Below are 24,118 nucleotides of genomic sequence, written 5' to 3' on the forward strand. Positions count from 1 at the left end.
ACTCTGGAGAAGTTCCCATAGATTGGAAAAGAGGAAACATAACCCCCAGTTTTAAAAAAGGGAGCAAAGAAAACCCAGGGAACCACAGACCAGTCAGTCTCATCTCTGTGCCAGGAAAAATCATGGAACAGATCTTCTTGGCATCTGTAGTAAGCCACATGAAAAACAAGGTGATAAATGACAGCCAGTATGGCTTCACTAAGGGCAAATAGTGCCTGACAAATATGGCCTGACATATGCCTTCTGTGACAGAGTTACAGCTCTGGCAGATACGTGAAGAGCAAATGATGTCATCTATCTGGGCTTGTCCAAGATGTCTGACCCATGTGACATCTTTGTCTCTAAGAGATATGAATGTAATTGATGGACCACTTGATGGATAAGGAGCTGACTAGAAGGTCACGCTCAAAAAGTTGTGATCAATAGCTTGATGTCCAGCTGGAGACCAGTGACAAGTGGAGTTCCTCAGGGGTCTCTTCTGGATCCAGTGCTGTTTAACATCTTTGTCAGCAACATGGACAATGGCATTGAGTGCACCCTCAGCAAGCCTGCTGATGACACCAAGCTGTGTGGTGCAGTGGATTCACTTGAGGGAAGCGATGACATCCAGAGGGACCTTAACAGGCTTGAGAAATGGGCCAGTGCAAACTGAATGAGGTTCAACAAGTACAAGATCCTGCATCTGGCTCAGACCAATCCCAGGCACATTTACAAGCTGGGTACAGAGTGGGTTGAGAGTAGCCCTGAAGAGAAGGACTTGGGGGGTATTGATCGATGAGAAGCTCAACATGAACAGGTAGTGTGCTCATGCAGCTCAGAAGGCCAACCATATCCTAGGATACATCAAGAGAAGAGTGGCCAGCAGATCAAAAGAGGTGATTCTCCCACCCTACTCTGCACTCGTGAGAGCCCATCTTGAATGCTGCATCAAGATCTGGTGTCCCCACCATAGGAAGGACATAGATCTGTTGGAACAAGTCCAGAAGAGGGCCACAAAATGATCCAAGGGCTGGAACACCCCTGCAACAAGGAGAGACTGAGGGAGCTGGGATTGTTCAGCTTGAAGAAGAGAAGACTCTGGTGTGACCTTATAGCTTCCTTCCAGTACCTGAAGGGAACCTACAGTAAGGCAGGAGAGGGACTTTTCGTAAGAGTGTCTGGAGACAGGACAAGGGGAAATGGCTTTAAGCTGAAGGAAATAGGTTTAGGAAGAAGTTCTTCAGTACGAGGGCAGTGAGACCCTAGAACAGGCTGCACAGAGAAGCTGTGGATGCCCCTTCCCTGGAGGTGTTCAAGGCCAGACTGGATGAGGCTTTCAGCAACCTTGTCTAGATGTGAGGCATCCCTGACCATGGCAAGGAGGCTGGAGTAGATGATCTCTAAGGTCCCTTCCAGCCTAAGCCATTCTATCATTCTGTGAACATCCAAGTCATTCAAAGTGGTAAGGCTGGAGCTTTACCTCCATAAAAAACTAAACCATTTGAGCTAATACAGAATGAGAGCCTCCTGCTATCAGTTACTGTGTAAGTCAACAGCAGAGGAAGACAAAACTAACTTGACGTGTTTTCACACATATCAGCTTGCAGAAAAAAAAAAAAAAAGTGTCTGGCTAAATTTTCACATTATATAGAAGCTGACTAATACCTAACCACTGCCAAGTGAAAGATCCTACTCAACATTGCACCAGATCTGGTGCATGTCAGTGACTTAGTGGGGGTCTTAACTCAGTAGAATATCTGGGGACTTGATAGTGCTCTCCTGGACACTTGTTTCTCCGGAAGGGTTTTTTTGCATGGAATTGGCTCCCTGAATTATCACAGCATCGTAGAATATGCCAAGTTGGAAGGGACCCATCAGGACCACCAAGTCCAACTCCTGTCCCTGTGTAGGGCACCCCCATGTGCCTGAGATTGTCATCCAAATGCTTCTTGAACTCAGGCAGGCTCAGTGCTGTGACCACTTCCCTGGGAAGCATGTTCCACTGCTCAACCACCCTCAGGGTGAAAAACCCTTTCTTAATATCTAACCTAAACCTCCCCTGATTCAACTTGCTACCATTTCCCCAGGTCCTGTCTTCGGTCACAGAAGTGAAGAAATCGGTGCCAGTCCCATCTCTTCCCCTCATGAGGAACCCATATTCTGCAATGAGGTCTCCCCTCAACCTCCTTTTCTCCAGACTTAACAATCCAAGTGACCTCATCTGCTCCTCCTATGTCATTATTTCCAAACCCTTCACCATCCTTGTTGCTCTCCTTTGGATGCCCTCCAAAAGCTTGATGATTTTTCTATACTGTGGTACCCAAAACTGCACACATACTCAAGGTGAGGCTGGACCACTGCAGAGTAGAGAGAGACAGTCCCCTCCCTTGATGGCTGGTGACACTGTTTAATGCACCCCAGGACATGGTTGGCCCTCCTGGCTGCCAGGGCACACTGCTGCCTCATGTTCAGTTTGCCATCAACCAGGACCCCCAGGTCCCTCTCTGCCTTGCTGCTCTTGATCCACTCATTCCCCAGTCTGTCCTTGCCACCAGGGCTGCCCTGACCCAGCTGCAGAATTCAGCACTTATCCCTGCCAAATTTCATGCATTTGGTGATTTCCCATCTTTCTAACCTGTCGAGGTCCCTCTGCAGGGCCTGCCTGCCCTCAAGGGAATTGACCACTCCTCCCCATTTTGCATCATCTGCAAACTTGCTTAAAATTCCTTCCAATCCTGTGTCCAAGTCATCGATATAGATTTTGATATTGCTGAAGAATTAACCTGGTGGTGAGTGTCAGATGACAGCCAAAGCTAACATTGGTGAAGAAGCAGGAGCAATTTTCCCTCCACAGATGAGCTCACATAGCCTTCCCTTAAGAGAGCTTGCCAGTAACAGATGTGTAAATTGTAGCTTTAAGGTCACTGGCATAGCAAGAAACGAAACTAACTGTAGAATTCAGAAGTAAACAAAGCCAAGGGTAAAAGAGCAAGGATCTGCTGGAAACTGAGCACTAGTGGATAAAATGGCAAGATAAATGAACTGACTGGACAATGCACACAACACCTAGAGCAGAGGCCACCAATACAAGCACAAGCCACGGCAGGTCAAGCTTTGGGAAGTTCTGACCACCTCAGTGGGAGCCCAACTTCCAGTCAGACAGATGATGTTGCCTTCACTATGGAAGTAAAGAGTAGAAAAGCCACATGTATGGACTAGGAAAAGAATCTCCCTGGGTGAGTAAGAGTTGCCCACTATGAGCATGAGTTCTCTCTCCTGATCATCAGACAAACAGTTTGAACAGCAACACAGGTTCTCCAGTGTTGCTCCAGTGAGTCACTGATGGCTAGAATATGTGCGGTCCTGTAGCAACAAGTCAACTACCATCTGATTACTTGTATCCCCACAAATGCTTTTGATTTATTAGGTTAAAGATTGGTTGTATGTAACTGCAGTACCAATAACATGATCAATAATAATAACTGGAATATTGGTTTGTGTAATAAATTATATTCTAATTTTATAGTCCTTGTGTTGATCACAATTTCTGAGCAAATCATTCCTTAAGTTTCAAAGCTTTAGCTGCCCTACAAAACCAAGCTCCCTTACTCCTTATGCTGGCACTCAGGAAATCAGGCAGCCAGCCAGCAGTGAACTGAGCCAGCTGAAAAATCACCAATCATTTCAGGCCAAATCAGGTCTCCTAATCTGGCTGACAGCCCAAACATTGCTGTTGGGGCAAGGATAGATGGCTGGGGACACAGCAGAACAGGACAGGAGTCTCAAGTGATACAGACATGCATGTTCACAGACATTAAATTAGAGCCCAAGCTCTACGAAGCATGTCTGCTGCACACAAATTACATGGCCATTAACCCCAGTCATTCCCACCATCCCCTCACTCAGCCATATGGTTTCCCCTCCCCAGGTTTAACCCAATAGTACTGTTTCCTCCATCAGGTAAGAGTCACTCTCTACTATCCTAAATTTTATTTATGCCTTATTAAGCATGATCTTGCATCAAATGTCTCATCTGCCTGGTGCTACTTTGATTAGTCTTTGATATCTTGCTCAGCCAATTCCCACCTCTTCTTATGCTTCAGACAACACTGATTCTACTTAGGGAAAAAGGGGAGCAAAGAAGGCAGCACTATTTCTTAGTCAGCTCACTCCCTTTTATTTTGCTCTGTGTGCAGTTCCCATCTCCAGCTTTCAAAGAAATAAATTAATTGCTGCTTTCACCACCACCAAGGCCCTCTGCTAGTCCTGACTCAGTTTGCCCCTGAAGGTTCCTGTTGCTACTCAGGTACTTTTATTCCCTTTTCCCATCTCTATACTAGAAAAATGAGAATTATATTAACTGAAGCAGCATCTTTTTCCTGATGCCTGTGTTCAAAACGGGTCCAACAGCTAAGTATGGTAGCTCCCTCTTTCTACACCATGAGCCTTCTTCAGCAGTAAACTCCAAGACTCTCACCAACTAAAGAAAAAGAGTTGAAGAAAGGTAGCGACTTAAAGCAACAATCATGATAAGAGTATAGTCTTAGTCTAAAATTCATCAGTTGTTCAAGTAAGTTGTAAATAATAAAGTTGACAGCTAGCAAACACACATATGAAGAAAGGCTATTAGAAAGCAGAAGTAGACAGTAGTGTATAATGTAGACTCAGATATGGCAAACTTTCAGGTAAACAGATGGTACCAGACTTCTCTGCATGGGAAACCCTCTGGCAGGATCTACAGAGCTCTAAGGAAGTGCCTACCCTCAACGCAGATGTTCTGTCAACACAAGCTACCACATTATCATACTGCTATTTCACTCAGCCAGCCAGAGTTACTTTGCAAATCCAAGAAGCAGCCGTGTTTTAAACATCCTATTGGAAGTTCACAGGTACTGGCCAGATTATCCTTCTCCTCCATCTGTAACTGTTAGCAAATAGCTGTATGGTAAATTGATACCTGTGTATCAAGGCATTTAAAATCAGAATAGCAGTCACTAAAATGTTGAATGACAAAGAGCTCGAAGAGGAAAAGGAGGGGGAAAACCCCTGGGACCTATCCACATGAGACTGATACAATCTCTTCATTACAGGGGAACACCACTACTAGGGATGTGCAGCTTAGTCCAAACATATCTAGACAAATTTCTCTTTACTTGCTCTTCTCACCACTAGGAACTCTTAGGCACAACTCTCCTGGTTAATCCAGCAATAGTGCTACTCAATGAGCCTTGAACCATTAGTCTGAAAGACACAAATAAACTCTTTGTACCATAGGATTGGCAGGATCATACCAGTTACCAGCACTCCCATCCCTATGTATGGCAGCAGTTTAAAAAGCAGCCCCACTTCACAGAAACTGGAAGAATTATGGAGCAACAATAGAAAAAAAATAATTTTAACTCAATCTCAGAATATCATTAGATTTCAGTAGGTATTTTGTGACATGTCATGAGAAAAACCCAGACAGAATGGGAGCTGCAGCTCATGTTCTCTTGCTAAACACATTCCTTTTTTTTTTTTTTTTTTTTTTTTTTGAGTGGGGGGGGTAGGGGAGGAAAACAAACACGGACAGAACTTACTAGTGACTGTCATTCAAAAGGATTTCGTATAAGAGGACAGAGACTGCAGTGTAGATATACTTCTACAGTAATATTGGATTAATAAAAATGCAGATACTCTATAGTAAAGCTCTTCTCCCTTATGGTACTTCTGGGACTGGTTAGAGGGAAAGAAGAGCAAAGCTTTTTACCTCTGTACTTGGCAAATCAACCAAAACAGTAAATAAAGACAGAGACATGAAATACCTGGAAATCATGACACACAGTCTAATCTACACTGTTCCATGGAGCAAAACTGTATCTCATTACCCCTGAAGTTCTTTAATCTTGTCAATAAAACAGAGGATGAAAGACAACTGTGTGACAAATTATTTAGCCTTCCAGGTCCTTTCAGTAAGTTTCCACATTGAAATACTCTACCATGCTAACAGACGACACAATTTTGATTGAAGAGACAAATAATTGGGTGTTGGTTTGGTTCTTTTCCCTTTTAAAAAAAATAGGCCAGAAAAGCATCACTGGCTCATTAACTCCCCAGTGGAAAAAAAACTGCAACAACTCATGGCTGACACTACTCAGTACATTTATAAATATGCAAAGCAGTCCTATGCACATCGAAAGGGAATACAGTCAGCACCACAAAATCATGGAAAGTTTGAGGTGGGAAGGGACCTCTGGAGGTTGTCTGGTCAAGCAGGGCTACCTAGACCAAATTGCCCAGGATTGTGTTCAGACAGCTTCTGAGTATCTTCAAGGATGCAGGTATCATTACCATAAATTATGCAGCAGAATTTACTCATACATGAGCAAATTGCAAAGAATATGAGTGATAAGCTTCATTCTGAAAAAGACACCTTTCCAACTGTTTGTATTCCCAACTGAGTAAACAATATTGTTGACAGCCAACTAGGTTAGTAAAATCCAGCATGTAGTCTTCTGGAAGGCAGACTTTATCCTCAGCAATGGTTGACAGTCCCTTGGGAGACAGTCCTAAAGGGCAAAGGGGTCCAGAAAGCTTGGTCATAGTTCAAGAAGGAAATCTTAAAGGCACAGGAGCAGATTCTTTCTATGTGCTCTAAGACAAAGCAGCAGGGAACAAAGCAGACAGGGACAAATCTTCCTCGCTGAACAGGAAGCTTTTGCTGGGCCTCAGGAAGAAAAAAAAAACAAACCCCAGAACTTTACCACTTTTGGAAGAAGGGGCAGGCATCTCAGGTCAAGTAGAGTTCTCATTAGGTCACACAGAAAAAAAAATTAGAAAGACAAAAGCCCAGATAGAGCTCAATCTGGCCACTGTCATGAGAAACAACAAAAAATGTTTTTACACATGAACACCAAAAAAAGAGAGCCAAGGAGTCTCCATGCTTAATGGATTCAAGGGGGAACATTAGCACCAAGGCTGAAGAAAAGGCTGAGGAGATTAAGGCCTTCTTTGCCTCAGTCTTTAATTGTCAGACCAGTTATCAACAGGATTCAGCCTCCTGAGCTGGAAGACAGGGATGGAAAGCAGAATAAATACGCCATAATCCAGGAGGAAGCTGTTAATGACCTGCTACACCACTTGGACACTCACATCTACAGGGCCTGATGGGATCCCACTCAGTACTGAGGGAGCTGGCAGATGAGCTCTTACCAAGCCACTCCATCATTTTATCAACCATCCTGGTTAAGAGGGGAAGTCCGAGGGGACTAGAGGCTTGCCAAAGTGACATCCATCTACATGATGGACAGAAGGAGGATCCTGAGAACTACAGGCATGTCAGCCTGACATCAGTACCAGGGAGGATTATGGAGAGGTTTATCTTAGAATCATAGAATGGATAGCGTTGGAAGGGACCTTAAAAGGCACCTAGTTACAACCCCCCTGCATGGACAGGGACACATCCCACTAGATCAGGTTGCTCAAGGCCCCATACAACCTGGCCTTGAACACTACCAGGGAGGGACCCGCCACAACATCCATGGGCAACTAGAGACTTACAACCCTCATAGTAAAGAATTTCCTCCTAATATCTAATCTAAATCTCCCCTCTTCCTCCAAGTTTTAAACCATTGTCCCTTGTACTCTTGCTAGACACCCATGTAAAAAGCCCTACCCAAAATTTCTTGTAGGCCCCCTTCAGGAACTGGAAAGCTGCTATAAGGTCACCTCAGAGCCTCCTCTTCTCCAGGCTGAACAACCAATTTTCTCAGCCTGGCTTCATAGGGGAGATGCTCCAGCCCTCTGATCATTTTTGTGGCTCTCCTCAGGACATGTTCAAGGAGCTCCATGTCCTTCTTATGTTGAGGACTCCAGAATTGGACTCCAGGTGGGGTCTCACAAGAGCAGAAGGGGAGAATCACCTCTCGACCAGCTGGCTACACTGGGTGAGCTCATCTTGAATGAACTCACCCAGAAAGTGCAGGACAGCCAGGGTATTTATGAATGGCTTTATGGAAGGCAGGTCCTGCTTGACCAACCTGATTTCCTAGTGACTTGGACAGTGAACAAGGGAAGGGCTGTGGATGTTGTCTTCCTGGTCTTCAGTAAAGCCTTTGAGACCATCTCCCAGAGGGTTCTAGAGAAGAACATGGCAGCTCATGGCTTAGATGTACTGTTGCTGAGAGTTCTGGTGAACAGAGGTAAATTGAGTTGGCGGCTGGTCACAAGCAGTGATCCCCAAGGCTGTTTAGGGGCCAGTCTTGTTTAACATCTTCATCAGTGATCTGGATGAGGGGACTGAGTACACCCTCAGTAAGTCTGGGGATGGATGATACTAAGCTGGGTGGGAGTGCTGATCTGGCTGAGGGTAGGAAGGCTCTGCAGCAGGACCTAGAGAGGTGAGATCAACACGCCCAGGTCAACTCTATGAACATCAACAAGGTCAAGTGTCAGGTCCTGCACTTTGGTCACAACAGCCCCAGGCAACACTGCAGGCTTGGGGAAAAGTGACTGGAAAGTTGCCCATCAGAAAAGGACATGGGAGTGCTGGGTGACAGCCAGTTGAACATGAGCCAGTGGTGTGGCACCGGCAGAACCAGGAAGGCGATTTTTCCCCTGTACTTGGCACTGGTGAGGCCACACCTTGAACACCATGTTCAGCCCCACTACAAAGGCATTGAGTTTCTGGAGTGTTTTCCAAGAAGAGCAACAAAGCTGGTGAAGGCCCTGGAGCACAAGTCTTATGAGGAACAGCTGTGGGAATTGGGACTGTTTAGTTGGGAGAAGAGGAGGCTGAGGGGAGACCTTATTGCTCTTTCCAACTACCTGAGAGGAGGTTGTAGTTAGGTGGGGGTTAGTCTCTTCTCCCAAAAAAACAAGCAGTAGAACAAGAAGAAACGGCCTCAAGTTGCACCAGGGGAAGGTCAGATTGCATTTCTTTACTGAATGGTAAAGGAAGTGGTAGAGGGGCCATCCCTGAAGGTGTTCAAAAACATATGGATGTAGCACCTGAGGACATGATTTAGGGTCTAGTGGTATTGGGTTGATGGTTGGACTTGATCTTGGAGGTCTTTTTCAACCTTAATGATTCTACGAATGACTGACTCATAAACAAGGTAAGGATGTTAGCATCACTATGGTAAATGTAACAGAAAGCAAAAAGAGTACAAAAGAGCAAATTATGATGATTAATCTACATGCTACCATTAAGTCAGCAAAAGATGACTTGGAATCCTTCAGAAACTGCTAAGTAGATCTTTGTTCATATACATTTGCAAGAAAAATATTGTCAGTGAAAGAAGTGAACCCAAATACAGCAAATGAGTTAACATCTACAATACAGTAGTACATCTAGTATATTCATGCAAAACTATCACAAATGCTTTTCATAAACCCATGAAAAATTAGCAGATTAAATTAAAGCAATGATGTGTTAATAGCTATCAGTCCAATTCCCAAGATCAGCAACATACTCTAATGTTAACATGCTTTACAGACTACATACTCAGGTTTTAGATGCATGCAACAGATCAATTGAACACAAACTACTCAACATGAACAAGACAGAAAATACACAGAAGTGCTATAGCCCAGAGCTCTAAAACAATTGAAGAGGTAGGGTTACAAAATATCTCAGCAATTCGATCTTTGAATTGTTTACATCAACATAATCTCAGATTTTTCAGACAGCTTTATAAACACTGGTACACTGTGTTATCTTCCTCTGTTAATTTCCTTAATACAAACACATATCCATCCAGCATGCAAAGTCAGATTTCTTCCTTCTCCATCACAGTCAACTGTCCAAATTACCAGCAGCAAAACACAGCTCATAGACAGTTGGAGCCTATATGTTTGATTCCTCTAAGATGAAATCATGTTTCACTAGCTCAAATTATTATGGCAACTTCCCTACTCCCTTCATGAAAAAGAGGTCAATTCCCTAACAAATATACTGTCTGTAATAGAACAGTATGTAAGAAAGAGATGACTCAAACAGGGTGGTAATATTATTGATTTAACTAATGGAAACTCTGGAACCAGAAACAACACACAACTCTTTCCTTCATTGGCTGTAAGCCACAAAATCCTGCTGTGTTTTTTGTTTTGAGAAGTTGAGACTCAAAATTTTCAAACATACTGGTCCCATACTGGTCCATAGCAAATAAGCACAGAGTCTCAACATTACCAAGCCAAAAGATTCAACTCTTAACTATTCCAATGTGAGCCCAAGCTCAGCTCTACCAAAACCAAACTGTTATTTTAGGAGAGGATACTCACAACTATAAACCACAAAAGGTTAAGAAAAACATTGAAATTGCCAAGACACCAACTTACTTTAAGAGAAAAATACTGACTCAAAATGGTGTAAGATACATGGAAAAAAAGTGGATTTGGAACATGCTGACTCAGCAAGATTAAAAAACAAAACAAAAAACCAAACAACACTCCAACAATCATGGGAGTTTGATATTTTCCAACCTTCCACCTTCTAGGCCAGCAGGGACTCACCAAGCTGGTGAGCACATTAATCCTCAGTAAGCAGCCTCAATGGGCAGTCTCTCTGCACCAGCCAGCAAATAATGGCTGTGTATCTCCTGCCTGAATCACCTCTGTGTACTCTAAAAGATGCTGAATACCTATCCATGGTAATTTTACAAAGACTATTTCTGAAGATTAATGCTGTGGTAAAAAGTCATAACCTTGCAACCACTGTCATGAATGGAAGCTGATATTAAGTTGGAAGTTCTTTCCAGCCCTAAAGTAAAGATGCTACAAAACAAAGCACTCAAACTAGGAGGTGGATGCTTAATTCCCTCCCCCATAAATCCTCAGCCACTGTCACTCTGGATTCCATAAAGAAGGTATGGAAGAACACAAAACATGGTATTTAAGTGGATGTTAAAGCCTATTAGTTTCCTTCCATGAAGATTTCTTTGATTTTATGGAGACTTTTATTAACTATTGCTTCTCAGAGGTTACACTTCAGTCATTCCTAATGGTTTAAAAGAAGCTGGAGCAGCATTAGCCACAGGTGACTACAACATGTTTCAGGATCACACCTAGCCTTTGCAGGAGAAAGGCTGGGGCAAAGGATATCTATGCCACACTGTTTTTCAGATCACAAAGGAACCTAAGAAAACTTAGAGGTTGCACTTCCATATGCAACTCCTGGAATCCTTCCCTCCCAGTATTCCCAGCTCCACACAGTAGAGAAGATGGTGATGCTGCTTTATATGCCTTGGGCTACACAGCTACTGGACAGCACTTGCCACCTTCACAGCCCTGTTTTATTTCAGCTGTTGAGCACTGAACTGAAAACAGTAGGGTCAGATTGCTAAAAATAAGTGACCGATTCTATAAAAAGGAGAGGTAGAACAGAAACTGAAAATAAAACATAAAACCAAAAACCACCTGCCACAAATGTTTTTGAACAGTCTGATGTAAATATAAAGTTTTCTAAATCTCAAAAGGCATTCTATTTAAAGCATTACTGAAGCCACCTGAAAGCTGTTGAGGTGAAGTTATGGCTGATGCAGTTCCAGGTAATTTTTTAAGGCAACTTGGAAGAACTCTATTTATAGTCTGCATAAAGCTCAAGAATATTTTGTTAATAATGGAAGCCAGATAGAGAAATCTATTTACTAAGTACCACACTTTAAAAATATTTTAATTTCTTTATGCTTCCACATATTTCCTAGCTACAAAAACATCAGAAAATATTTTATAGTTTGCTTTTTCTAAAAATTCCACACTGTGAACCCATGAATGTTCAAAACAAACTTGCTAGGCAACCAAGAAAAAGTATGTGCCTTTTAAACTCATAAAGCACTTCAATTTTTTCCAGGTCACCACTAGCAAATTCTATAGCACAAAAAAAAAATTTTTGAAAAAAAATTACATACCTTAATGGATTAAATCACAATTTTGTGATGGGGACTGATCTGGTGATTTGCATCACTACCTGAACGCCACACACCAAATAAAGGTGGCATTTTCTCTGCATGGCAAAGTTCCTCTGGAAAGTGTTCCTGCAAGTTAGATTGCCACTTGAAACATCACATATTTCATTGAGCATAATGATTCAGGCATCTTGCCAAATTGACACGAATATGTCAAGCCTCATTTTTCTTTGTAATTGCAGTAGACTATATGATCTAGTCCCACACTGGTGTGACAGCCAGACGCTGTTCTGGGAAAATTACGTCTAAAGAGGGGAGAGGGGCGTCAAGAACATCACTATACATAAACTGCAATCCATCTGAATAAAATCAGTGCTCAGGTGATTTATAGAAGCCAAAATAAACATACAACAAAAACTACAGATCTATGAAAACTTGAGCAAGCCAAGGACCTGGGACTCACATGTAGTATTCAGGTTAGTAATAAAATGTCAAAAATTCTGTTGTTTAACAAACCCACAGGAAAAAAGTCGTAAGGCATTTGAACTTCTGAGTCCATAAACTATTTCCATCACCTACTCAAGTCAGCAAGCAGCTATCAAATGTTGCAGTGCCAATGGTCTTGCTATTGTTCTTTGTATCAAGTAGTATCAATAATGATGGGGTGATGGGTTTGGCAGTTTTTTTATTTGATTTTGGCTCAGGATAATTTTTTTGATGTTTTTTTGTTTGTCCGGGGTTTTTTTTGTTATTTTGGCTGTTTGTTGGGTTTTTTTGGGGGGGAGGGAAGAGGGTTAAAAACTTCCTTTAATGACCAGTACAGCTTTGATTCCTTCCAAACCATTCCATTCAGCACTATCACACCAAGGAAAATCTACAAGTTTATAAAAGAAGTAATTTGTAAAAACTGTCAGTACAATATCAGTCATCTCACTAGCCATTTGTTTTAATTTCATTTAAAGTTAATGTAATATTGAAATGACAGCGGTGACAACCCACTACACAGAGCAGTTCATAGACATTGCATATCTTGATACTTTGGTACCCTTCCATCAACATTGGTTCCTCAAGATAATAAAGTATCCAGACAAGACACAAGACTCCCCAAAATAATTCTCAGTTATCATCGTGATAGTTATTTCAGTGCACATTTGTCCCCTTTGAATTAGTAATTAATTTCATGTACAAATAGGCAAAATATTCATGCTGTATGAACTTTTCACCACACTGATCTGGACCAACTTAAAAAGTCTATCAGTTTGTGATTCCAACTTGTTTTAAGTATCTAAATCAGTATTTTTAACAGTTTGGATTAACAACAACTGGCTAAAATTTACCAACATGCTAGATAAAATTAAATCATTTTCAAACTTCAGGTCTTAGTATTATTTCTCAATTGTTTTGATTTTCCTGCTTACCAGAAAACTGCTCTCTCAGAAACCCATTTGTATTTTAATTGCAATGGATTCTACTGCATATAGGTGGAATTAGTTACCAAAAAATAGAATTTTTTTCCTGTATGAACCATTCCCTTTAAAACATCAGAGCTCGATGAAGCAGAAAAGCCCACTTAACCCCATCTAGTATTTTATTCTCCAAAACACTCTGCATTGCAACTCAGAATTCAATATATGCATTACTTAGTAATTTGGAGAATACTATCCAAATAGAAACCAACAACAGAAGAACAGATGCTTTTAGGAAACTAAGGATGTGTGATTACAGCACTGGGAAAACACACACATGCTTGCATCATCTGCAATTATTAAGTTTAGAATTAAACAGTCTTCAGTTTCCAAGATAAGCCTGATTAACAAGAGACTTAAAAGGTCACTAGAAACACGATTCTTAGTCAAACTAGTCATTTGTTTTCAGGACTGAGTTTTCTCTTTCTTTAAGGAAAAAAGAGGTATAGGGGTCAAGAATATTGCCTCTTATTCAGGAAAATAACCCCCCTCTTCTCTAGAAGTATTTTTCCCACTACTGTTGCCATCTCATACAACCCCAAAGAATGGCTGGTGTTCTTTCAAGGCTTTGTTTTTAAAGCACAGAGCAAATTGGATTCCATGAACTAATGGAAACAAGCAGGAAGTCTGCAGTCCAGAGAGTCAACTCTGCATTATGATTTTTTAAATACACCACAGAAAGGATGCAAGTATTCTGGAGCAAAAGTTGATTCCCTAACTTGCATAGGGAAACAATAAACAGCATTCAAAATGCAACTGATTCATAAGATAACACATCTGGAAAAATCTGTGGAGGAAACAGCATTTGCTATAAGCTACTCTTACTAGCCAACAAACATGAACCATGAATGCAACTGAACCCAGTGCATTCAGCTGAAGTTTACCACTCCAGCAGGATATTCAGAGCAACAACATGGCATTTGTGATCTTCCCTTTGCTACCGAAGGATTTCAGGTCTATGCCGCTCCCACATACGAGATATTTTCTTACTCTTTGTGATAACATTGTTTGATCCAATAAAAACAAAAATTAATTAGCCTGATTTACTGATCATGATGGCCTGCTCGTAAGAGGCATGAGTGTACACTTCAGCAGATAAAACATGTCAGCAGCTCCAAGAGAAAAATCATAATGAATTACTGAGAGGGAAAAACTACGTATGCAGCTTGCCTGTGCAAACTTCAAATGCCTTGCTGGCCTACAAACAGGACTAAGCCTCAGCTGAAATGAATGTCACCTTGGAAAAGTCTTCCAAGTTGCTAACTGCATACAATAAATGTGAGAATTGACATTTTTTGCATAGCATGCTGGTGTTAACAGATACAAAGTAATTTCATTTAACAGCTCTTAAATCTTTATATGGCAAGAAAATACTTTCATCATATGCACTCCCTAAGAGCGGTAATTTTGCTCATGGCATACTGATCAGATTACATCATTTTAAGCCAAATGAAAAAATCAAACTTGCTCTCTCAAATAGAATCAGAGAAGATAGCTACCTGTCCTCAATGGCAGCACTGCAGTAAGGAGTAGGGAAAGCATTTACAAAATCCCCCAGTAGTTTAAGTGGTGACTAATAAGTAAGAAATCATGTAAAAAATTAATTAAACTAATGCTGAACACCACATGCATGGCAATCAAGTTCATGGGCTTGCATTGTAAGAACATCTGAAAAAGTGAAGAGAGCAAGACAGAATCATAAATGTGATTCAATGTCTGGGCAAATACATCCTGTAAGGAGCAGTATGAGAGCAGCCCAGTATATCATAGAATCACAGAATCATTTTGCTTGGAAAAGACCTTTAAGATCATTAAGTCCAACCATTAACCTAGCACACTGCCAAGTCCACCACTGCACCATGTCCCTAAGCACCAAATCTACACATCTTTTAAATACCTCCAGGGATACTCACTCCACCACTATCCTGGGCAGCCTGTTCCAGTGCCTGACAACATTTTTAGTGAAGCAATTTTTTCTTAATACACAATCTGAAGCTCCCATGGCACAACTTGAGGCCAATTTGTTACTTAGGAGAAAAGACCAACACCCTCCCACCTTGCTTCAAGTTCTTTACAGATAATTGTGGACAACAATAAAGGTCTCCCACTTCAGCCTCTTTTTTCTCCAGTCTAGACAGCCCTGGTTGCCATAGCCTTCCATCCCAATGCTTCCTATCACCTTGTTAACACATCCCATTGTTACTGGCACCCCATAAAACCTGCCTCTTCCCCAACACAGCATAAATTTTCAACCAGCCTTTTCCAGTGATAGGAGAAGAACTGTGGGCACATACTGTGGCTGGCTGAGAGCTGAGCTTGTGCAGACTGACTGGCAGCAGGGTAAGCATCACAGATGAGTCTTGGGCTCACAGTTGATTCTTCCTTCAGCACTGTCCTAATTAAGGTTTTTCACTCAGCAATAATATACACAAAAGGTACAGAAACACTTATTTTGAGAGGTCACCCTTTGCTACTGCTATATGTTATAGGGGAGGAAGGGGGAATGGAGAACAGAACAGTCAGCAAGCACTGCAGCTATACATGCTGCACAGCCATGTAAACTCTGTCTAGCAGGCAAGGCTAAAATACCTTTAAAGAGCAGTTGCTAGTTTGAAAAAAGAAGGTTAATAAATAAATTCAGAAGGTATGCATTTAAGTTTTTATTTAATTATTTTAATAATTTTATTTATTTTTGTTTAATTCCGGAAATAGCAGTGTAACTGGCTGGGTGCCCAAAAAAAAAAAAAAAACAAAAATGGAAGTTACCAGGGAAAATTACCCTTTCAAATACAAAATAATACAAAACCTCTGGATTTTAGAGTGAATTAAGCTACATATTTTCCTCTGTACAAGACACTAGGTCAGACAACTTACAGACAGAATTAATTAAAAGTCTACAAATTTTATGAGCAAATATACATTACAAAAACTTAGCAGTTCTCAAAGCTATGCCAAATATTTCCCACCTGTGAATAACTGCACTTACTCTCAATACAGTAAGATAGTAAAGAAAAATCTATTCATTGAATGTGAAGACAAACAGCAGAAGTCATCTACATCAAACAAGAGGAAAATAACTACATTGTAAATGTAAATACTTTGGAAAAGTTACAGTCATATAGGACATCTAGAGCACTCAGGCTTGGAAATAAAAAGTTTGGGTTAACAGGGGAAAGGTACTTCTTTTTCCCCTTTTTTGGCCTTACTACCTTAGCCTGTTGAACACTTCTTTCCCCACAAACAGTTAACTTGCAAAAGAACACTGAATTTTGGTAATAAAGTGACAATCTGGTTACTGAATTAAGACAGATTATAGCACTCACTTGAATGTGCAACTGGAAATGAGGGGAAAAGAACAAATCCCACAAGCTGTACCCAAACATGTGCCTTGAAGTTCGAACTCTGTTAGCCTGAATAACTGCAAGGAACAGCTGCCCATTCATCAGACCAAAATTTCCTCAATACTGAGAGCTGCAATAGCAAAAGTCTGGGATGACAGAATCAAAGTGCTGACCATGTCTTGGACTTCACAGGCTTCTTAGGAAAAGACATAAGAAAGGCATTACAAATTTTTTATTCTTTGACTCTCAGTTCAACTGTTACGAAAACACACTAACAACACATGATGTCATCAAACTTGCCATTAGTTTTACATACATTTTTTTTAAGAAAGCAAAAAACGTGTAACTCAGGACTACCTAAGCAAGATCAAGATGTTTTTATTTACTACAGGAAACTGAGAGGATCAGAAGATGGGAGAATTCTTACAGTGCAACCTGCCCACAACTAGCCATGCTGCTTACTATTGCCTACACTGCTACCATCATCAAACAACCCACATTTATGCTGAAGTTCTTCTGAGATTTTAATCAACAAAACTCCAAATGAACCAAAGTGCTACTGCCTCCCACCCACTACCTGGCCAAAATCCAGCCAGCAGACTTTCTGCAGTTTTCCCACGCCTGATTGTTTTCCAGCATCCAGACAAAGTGTACATCATGCAGAAAACCAACAAGTTTTTTCTGGTTTTGCTTTTTTATTTTGTTGTAGGTTGGTTTGTTTTTTTTTTTAACTGGAAAGGATCATACCAGAGAACACCAGGTCTCAATCCATCTCTTTCATAAGACAGGAAATACTTTGACAACCTGGGGCACAGCAAGATAACTTGAAGAAAGCAGCACTCTACATGTGATGTAGGCTGCTCAGCAGATGGGGGGGGAGGAGGGAGGACATCTAGCCAGATGGTCTAGAATTTGCATTTTGTAGTTTGAAGATTAGAGAATTTCTCAGCCTACATCATAATGCACTAATTTCAGGAAAACCATAGAAATTATACAAGAGGGTACCTCTCCCACAGACAAGTACAACTTCAGGAGAAATTTAAAGTGGCTTTAAGAGTATAATGTGGGGACTCCAGAAGAAGGCAAAGGAGATCAGATTTCTGTACAATTTCAAGTAACAACATCACTTTTCAAGTCTCTTTTCACAATGGAGTTCAGAATAGAGAAGGCCATATAGCTAATAAAATCACCAACTGAGAAAAGTCTCCAGACAAAGCTGGGCAGTGCTCTTGCCACAGCTTCAACAGCTGAAGACTGGCACCAAACAGTTACAACTTCTTTGCTCTATATAAACAAGCTGTTTCTGAGGCCTGACTTGGAATGCACTTCTCATGGACTCATCAGCTCCATAGATGTCATCTGCATCTCCTGTGAAGCCCTTTCTTTCTAGATAAAGCACTTCAGCTTAAACTGAGAGTCCACACTCCAGAGCCTCTGAAGTGTGCTCTGAAGACAGATGCAATTTCATGCAACAAAAAACTGGAGAGAGTAGGAGTTGGGGCCCAGGCAATAGAGTGGCTCCTTATTTTTCAGGGGAAAAAACAGGTTCTCTGAATCACAATAGCAAATACTCTTAATTGCACTAATGAGCTGTGCCTCAAGTAAAGGTGCAGTAGGAAGAACAAAGAGTTGTACTGAGTTTCATACTTGATGGCACAGCAGAAGATGACAGGAGACACTGATCCCACAGAGTAACACAGGTGAAACCTCTGCCCACTTCTACTTGGGCTAATTAAGTCTTATAGACCAGAGAATATAAACAGATTCAGAAGCAGCATACTAAGCCTTTCATGTTTCTTCAAAAAAACCAAACAAGTAAATTGCAGGATTCAAAAGAAGAAACTAAGATGGAAAGCTCTTCAGAATAATTTTTGTTACTTTCACCTCCAAAGAGTAGGTGACAGCAGCTGCTACTGCCATAGAGACAACCATATATTGAACATCAGAAGCTCTTTTAGACTACTGCCATATAGTTGCTGACCCACAGCTGGTGACATCAGACCACTGAGCTTGTATCTATGCATGACACAGAAGTCAGTATTGCTTAGCTTCACAAAAAATAAGTCAAAGGCATGATTTATACTGATCTATTCCTCCTTACAGGGTGGGGCTAAGGCACCTGAGGTGATCAGTTGTATTAGCAGCACCTATCCATCTATTGCCAGGAGGACTTTTCGATTGCTTGGTGGGGTTTTTTTTTAGCACAGGCCGGAACTATGACTTGAAGTACAACACAGGAATTTTAGCAGCTGAAGATACAGCTCCGTGCATTCTGAAGGACTAAATTGTTGACACAACAGCAGTCTAAGTGCTGTTACAAAGTGGCTTTGCAAGCTTGAGCTCATAAAGCTACATTATTCCTTGCCTCAAAGATTAATGCACTTTTACCACAGGAACAATCTTAACTTTTGTCAAGTAATACAAAGAGCTGCTGCTTGACACATCATTAAAGTCAGCTCAATTTTCATATTATAGATATGCAATGTATGTATTTTTATTTTTTAAAAATCCAGTAAGAGAAGGAGATTACAGGGCTGCTGCATTCTCACTCATGCCAAGAACCCCCAAGAAAATTTTTCCTTGATTCCAAAGCTATCTTTCAGACACGGTACTGAAGAATAAAATACCTAAAATAGCTGGAAAGTAACTGGGTAGTGAGAAACAACTAAAGTGGTTTTGTGTGTCAGGGGACATGTACAAATTTGGAACAGTGACAGTAACCCTAAAATCAATTATGAGAGACACACAAGTTTGTTTGTCAAGATATCCAGGGAAGCTGTGGATGGCCCCCCCCTGGAAGTGTTCAAGGCTAGGCTAGGATGGGACTTTGAGCAACCTGGTCTAGTAGAAGGTGTTCCCACCCAACCAGATGATCTTCAAGGGCTATTCCAACCCAAACCATTCTATGATTCTATGTATCTCCAAAACTGAACTGCTCTTGGTTCCAGAATCTCTGCAATATCCTGTCTGCTGAAATGGAGAGAAATTCACCTTTAGGAAGTGAAATAATCTTTTAAAAGCATATGTGTGCAGATCTTCGCGAGTCCTGGACTAGCCTTTTCCACTCTCCCTCCTCCCAGAAGTAAAATTTTGTGGTACACCTTTACATTACTAACAAATTCCCCATGCACCATCCTGCAAGTGCATATGAGGAGCTTACCCATGAAAGCTCCTCAACAGCAACAAATTAATACTAACTTGCACTACAGTCCTAAAAAATAGGTAACAATTTTTATTCCAGATTAAAATCTTCTTACAACAAAGTTGTTTTTCTTTGGATGACAGGCGAGGACACCATAATTCTTGAACAAATACTGAAGACCATCAGGGAGTGGGGTTCCCCACAGTCTTCTGCCTGGAAGTGGAGAATCACAGAATGGCTACGGTTGGAAGGGACCTTAAAGATCATCTACTTCTATCCCAGCTGCCATGGGCAGGGATGCTTCCTGCTAGACCAGGTTGCTCCAAGCCCCATCCAACCTGTCACTGAATGCTTCCAGGGAGGGGGCAGCCACAGCTTCCCTGGGCAACCTGTGCCAGTGCCTTATCACCCTCATAATAAAGAATTTCCTCCTAATATCTAATCTAAATCTCCCCTCTTCAAGTTTTGAACCCTTGTCCTCTTGCTACACACCCATGCAAAAAGAAGGGAAGAGGAACAGTAGTAAAAAAAACAGGTTGATGGAACATGTAAAGCAAATGCTGCCAAGTGGTAACCACTGCAACAACAATAATAAAACACTAAAGAATGTCAAAGGGGAAGAGGTAGGAAAGCAATGTGAGGAATACAGAGCAGCTCCAGTGAGAACCATATACACCCAAACCTAATGCGTGGCTGCAAGGACCGATCTACAACACTGCTATATTTTGGTAGAAAACAGAAGTATTAATATCCTCCAATACCCTACGAAGCTCAATGTTTAAGTGGTTGTGTAAAATTAGCTTTAAAATATCAAAGCCCATCTACATAATGGTATGTACTTCTTATTGTTCCACAGAGGTCAACACTAGCATTCACAGAAGAAACACTTTCCTTTAGTCACTAAATCAACACACCTGTCATTTCATGATCAAGTGCATACTTTATATGAATAACCTGCAATCTATTTTCTTCTGAAGTCCCACAACTCTCGGAAAGACAGATTGTCAAACCACCACGCTTCACATCTTAGACTTCTTCTTTGTTCTCCTTTGTATCAACAGTAGGTTATTTTTTATCTTCATTTGTTGCACCAGGTTTACTTAGTGCTATCCAAAAAACACTGCCTGTAAAGAACCTGACAGTCAACACTGCTCCTTGATGGTATGCTGAGCAAATTTTCCTTCGTTCTAAATTGAGATAACAACCAATCTGGAATTCACTACTAAAGATCCTTTACCTTCTAAAAACATGGTCTGTTAAGGTCCCTGCAACTCAGAAGCTGAAACTCCGCACTGAACATGGCAGCAGGTATTTTTCCTTACGGAAAATAGTGACCACATCAGCTCCAAGCTAGCAAATAGCCTGTTGGCAAGACTACATGGTAATAAGCCAAAAAAAATTGCTCCAAAAGTTAACACATAACCTTGCCTCCCAAACCATATTGTGGCATTCACACAAGTGTCTCACAAGCAGGACAAGCAGGCAGGCTTTTTAAGTAGGTAAGACATGCTTGGTGTAACCCAGAGGTTTCCAGGGGTAAAACAAGAGAAACAATATCTATTCATGCTCCAATAACAACTCAAAATGGGGTCATAAAAAACTGCACTTGAAAAAGATAATTTTAGATGGGGACCTGGGGGAGGTACGCATTTGTAGCTTTTGTAGGAACCACAGGAGTTAACTGATGACAGGATAACCACTTCAAGAACAGATCCCAAACAAGCAGAATGCATTTAGCTCTGACAGTTAAAATTTACTCCTTAGCTACATATCACAGACATAGGTAGCACACAATTCATATTGTCACTAAAGTAATTAAACTTAGGGAAACCTGAAAAGAACCCACATACGTAAGTTAATCAAGAGCATCACTCCAGAACTATCAGGATCAACAAATTCCTTTTTCTACAGCCCATCTACTGGGCAACACAAGGTACAACAGTCAAAGCTGGAGTTTCAAAAATTTCTGATGAACACCTCTTCATCTGTCTTCTGTTTCACAATCTGGTTTTGACTGCATGTACCAGTGACTGAGGAAGCTAATACACTCATACACAAAAAGACAGTGAAAGATGGGAACTTCAAAGACATATTAGAGAGTATCTAAACCTATGTTTTGTGCAGCATTTAACCACACCAGCTATTAACACTATAAACAAAATAAATCCTCATTAAATATTAAGCATCCACGTCTTTTCAGTTAGAGGGAAAGAGCTCATGATAAGAGCCCCAAGACATCCACCAGCAAATATGCCTGAAGAAAAAACACCATAATCTTCAGGTAGTCTTCATAACTCATAATAGATTAATAGAGAGGCAATACTACCCTCTCCTTTTAATCTAGCACAAATAACCTTTAAATAATTCTTACATCATGTCAACAGGGTATATTTTAAACTGTTCTCAAAGGAACAGTATTAGCATAAGTAACCTTCCTTTAATTTTAACAGTATTGCTAATTTGAGTATTGAAGAGCATGTATTTTATCACTCATCATCACATTTTGCACATCTTTGACAGTGAAGACAGATCAGTCAGCTTTATTATGATCCAGACACAAGGGTAGGATTTAAGCAATTAATCTATGTTAGAAGCAAATATACTGTAAAGCCCTCATTTAAGTTTCTGAATCACAGTTTTGAGGGCTTAACTTCACATGACCCAGTCTTGAACGCTGAGCAGCTTGCACTACACAAAGCTTTGGGTGGCCCCAAAAAGCTTATCAATAGCATAGCATTTACTCTTGTTACTCTGAACTGCTGTTTTATCTCCAGTTTCTTTACACTGTCAAACACAATTAAGGAAACTTAGCCACCGGCATCTCCAATTGTCTGGAACAACATTGTAACAAGTGATTTCAAGGGCCAGAAAAGGCAATTATGCCATCTATGCTAGAGTTTTCTGTCCTGCACATCGCAGGCTGACAGCCTCTGGGTCACAGCTTGAAGTCTTTGTCAGATCAAAGTTCTTGCTTCACTATTCAGCAAGAAGCAGCTGTTTTGAGTAAGCACATAAAAGCTATAGGAAAGATGCAGCGGTTTTTCAGTCGCTTACACTGTCTCCACAAACGCCGTACCTTAACCCCTTGTTTTCCAGGACGGACCCACGCGAGAAAAACAAACCAATCTCTGGAGGAGAGAGCTGTTGTGTACCCTCCAAGCCCTAGCTAGCCGCAAGACTAAACTCACACGGGAAAAGAAAACATGGAGCTACAGATGGCAGCGGGAGGACACGAGGCTAGCGAACCCAAGTTGACGGGCGTCGGGGAGACGCGGGGACGTGGGAGAGAGAAGCGGCAGAGAAGGACCTGTTCCAAGGGGCATCCTTTTCACCCGCTCCTGCTCCCAGAGGGACCCGGTCGCCGCCGCAGCGGCTCACCTACCTGTGCCGGTGCTCGTCGTGCCCTTGCCCGTGGATGAGGAAGCCGCCGCCGAGGTTCTTTCCCCCTTTGCTGGTGTCCACATGAGGAATGAGCACATCCTCCAAGCCCAGGTCAAAGCGCTTGTGCTTCGAGGAGTCCGGGAGGAAGAAGAACGCCCCGAAGCACAGGGTGATGAAGGCACTAAGAATAAGGAGCAGGATAAATTTCTCGGAGAGTCTCAAGGTAGCCCTGTGGTGCGGGAAGGCGGAGGCCCCCAGGTTCAGGGGGGGCAGCCTCCGCCCGGAGAGCGGCAGCAAGGCGGGAGTGGTCATCCTTCCGCTAGCGACCACCCCACGGGGCACGGCTCATCCCCCTCAGCCCCTGCGGAGGGCGGCCCTGGAGCCGCGGGCCCGGCTCGGCTCGGCCGCCTCCCGGCCCGGCGCGGGGACCGGGGGCGGCTTCACCATCCTCCCCGTGGGTGCCGGGCCGCCGAACCTCCGCGCGGGAGAAGGGGAGGGCGGGGGGGGGGGGCCGGGCCGCCCCAACGGCCCCCGCCCGCCCCCCCGGGAACTCGGGCTGCCCCGCTACCTGCGCGACCCCCTCCCTCGTCCCGGGGCCAGCAGGGCCCGAGCGGGCGGCTCCGGTCAGCGGCGCTCCCTGAGCTCCGCGGCCGCTTGGCTGTGGGACGAAGCCGCCGCCGCCAGCAGAAGCTGCGAGCGACTGCGGCGGACTGCTGGGGACCCGGCCTGGCGTGCGGCCTCCCTCCACCCGCGTCCCCTTGGCCGGGCCGGGCGAAGGCTCATCCCCGCCGTGCCGCCCCGCTAACGAACGGCGGACGGCGCCGGGAACGGCCACCGCGATCCCACTCCGGACCCTCTCCCCGCCTCCACGGCGCCTGCGCAGCGGCGGCGAGCGGCGCAGGCGCGCTGGGGAAAGAGAGGTCGCAA

General features: G+C 42.5%; 1 protein-coding gene across 4 annotated transcripts in view; it reads right to left on the bottom strand.

Annotated features, from left to right (window-relative positions):
• Positions 1–23,637, bottom strand: part of MAN1A2 (mannosidase alpha class 1A member 2) — a 140,149-nt gene extending 116,512 nt beyond the window's left edge. For all 4 annotated transcript variants that reach the window (XR_011729335.1, XM_071761463.1, XM_071761482.1 and 1 more), the window contains exon 1: positions 23,193–23,637. Coding sequence is in view for 3 of the 4 variants with exons in the window: in XM_071761463.1 (XP_071617564.1) it covers positions 23,193–23,503 (311 nt within the window). In the remaining variant the exon portion in view is untranslated. The remainder of the gene's footprint in view (positions 1–23,192) is intronic.
• Positions 23,638–24,118: the final 481 nt, after the last annotated feature.

Source organism: Heliangelus exortis, chromosome 1 (assembly GCF_036169615.1).
Source record: "Heliangelus exortis chromosome 1, bHelExo1.hap1, whole genome shotgun sequence".
NCBI lineage: Eukaryota > Metazoa > Chordata > Aves > Apodiformes > Trochilidae > Heliangelus > Heliangelus exortis.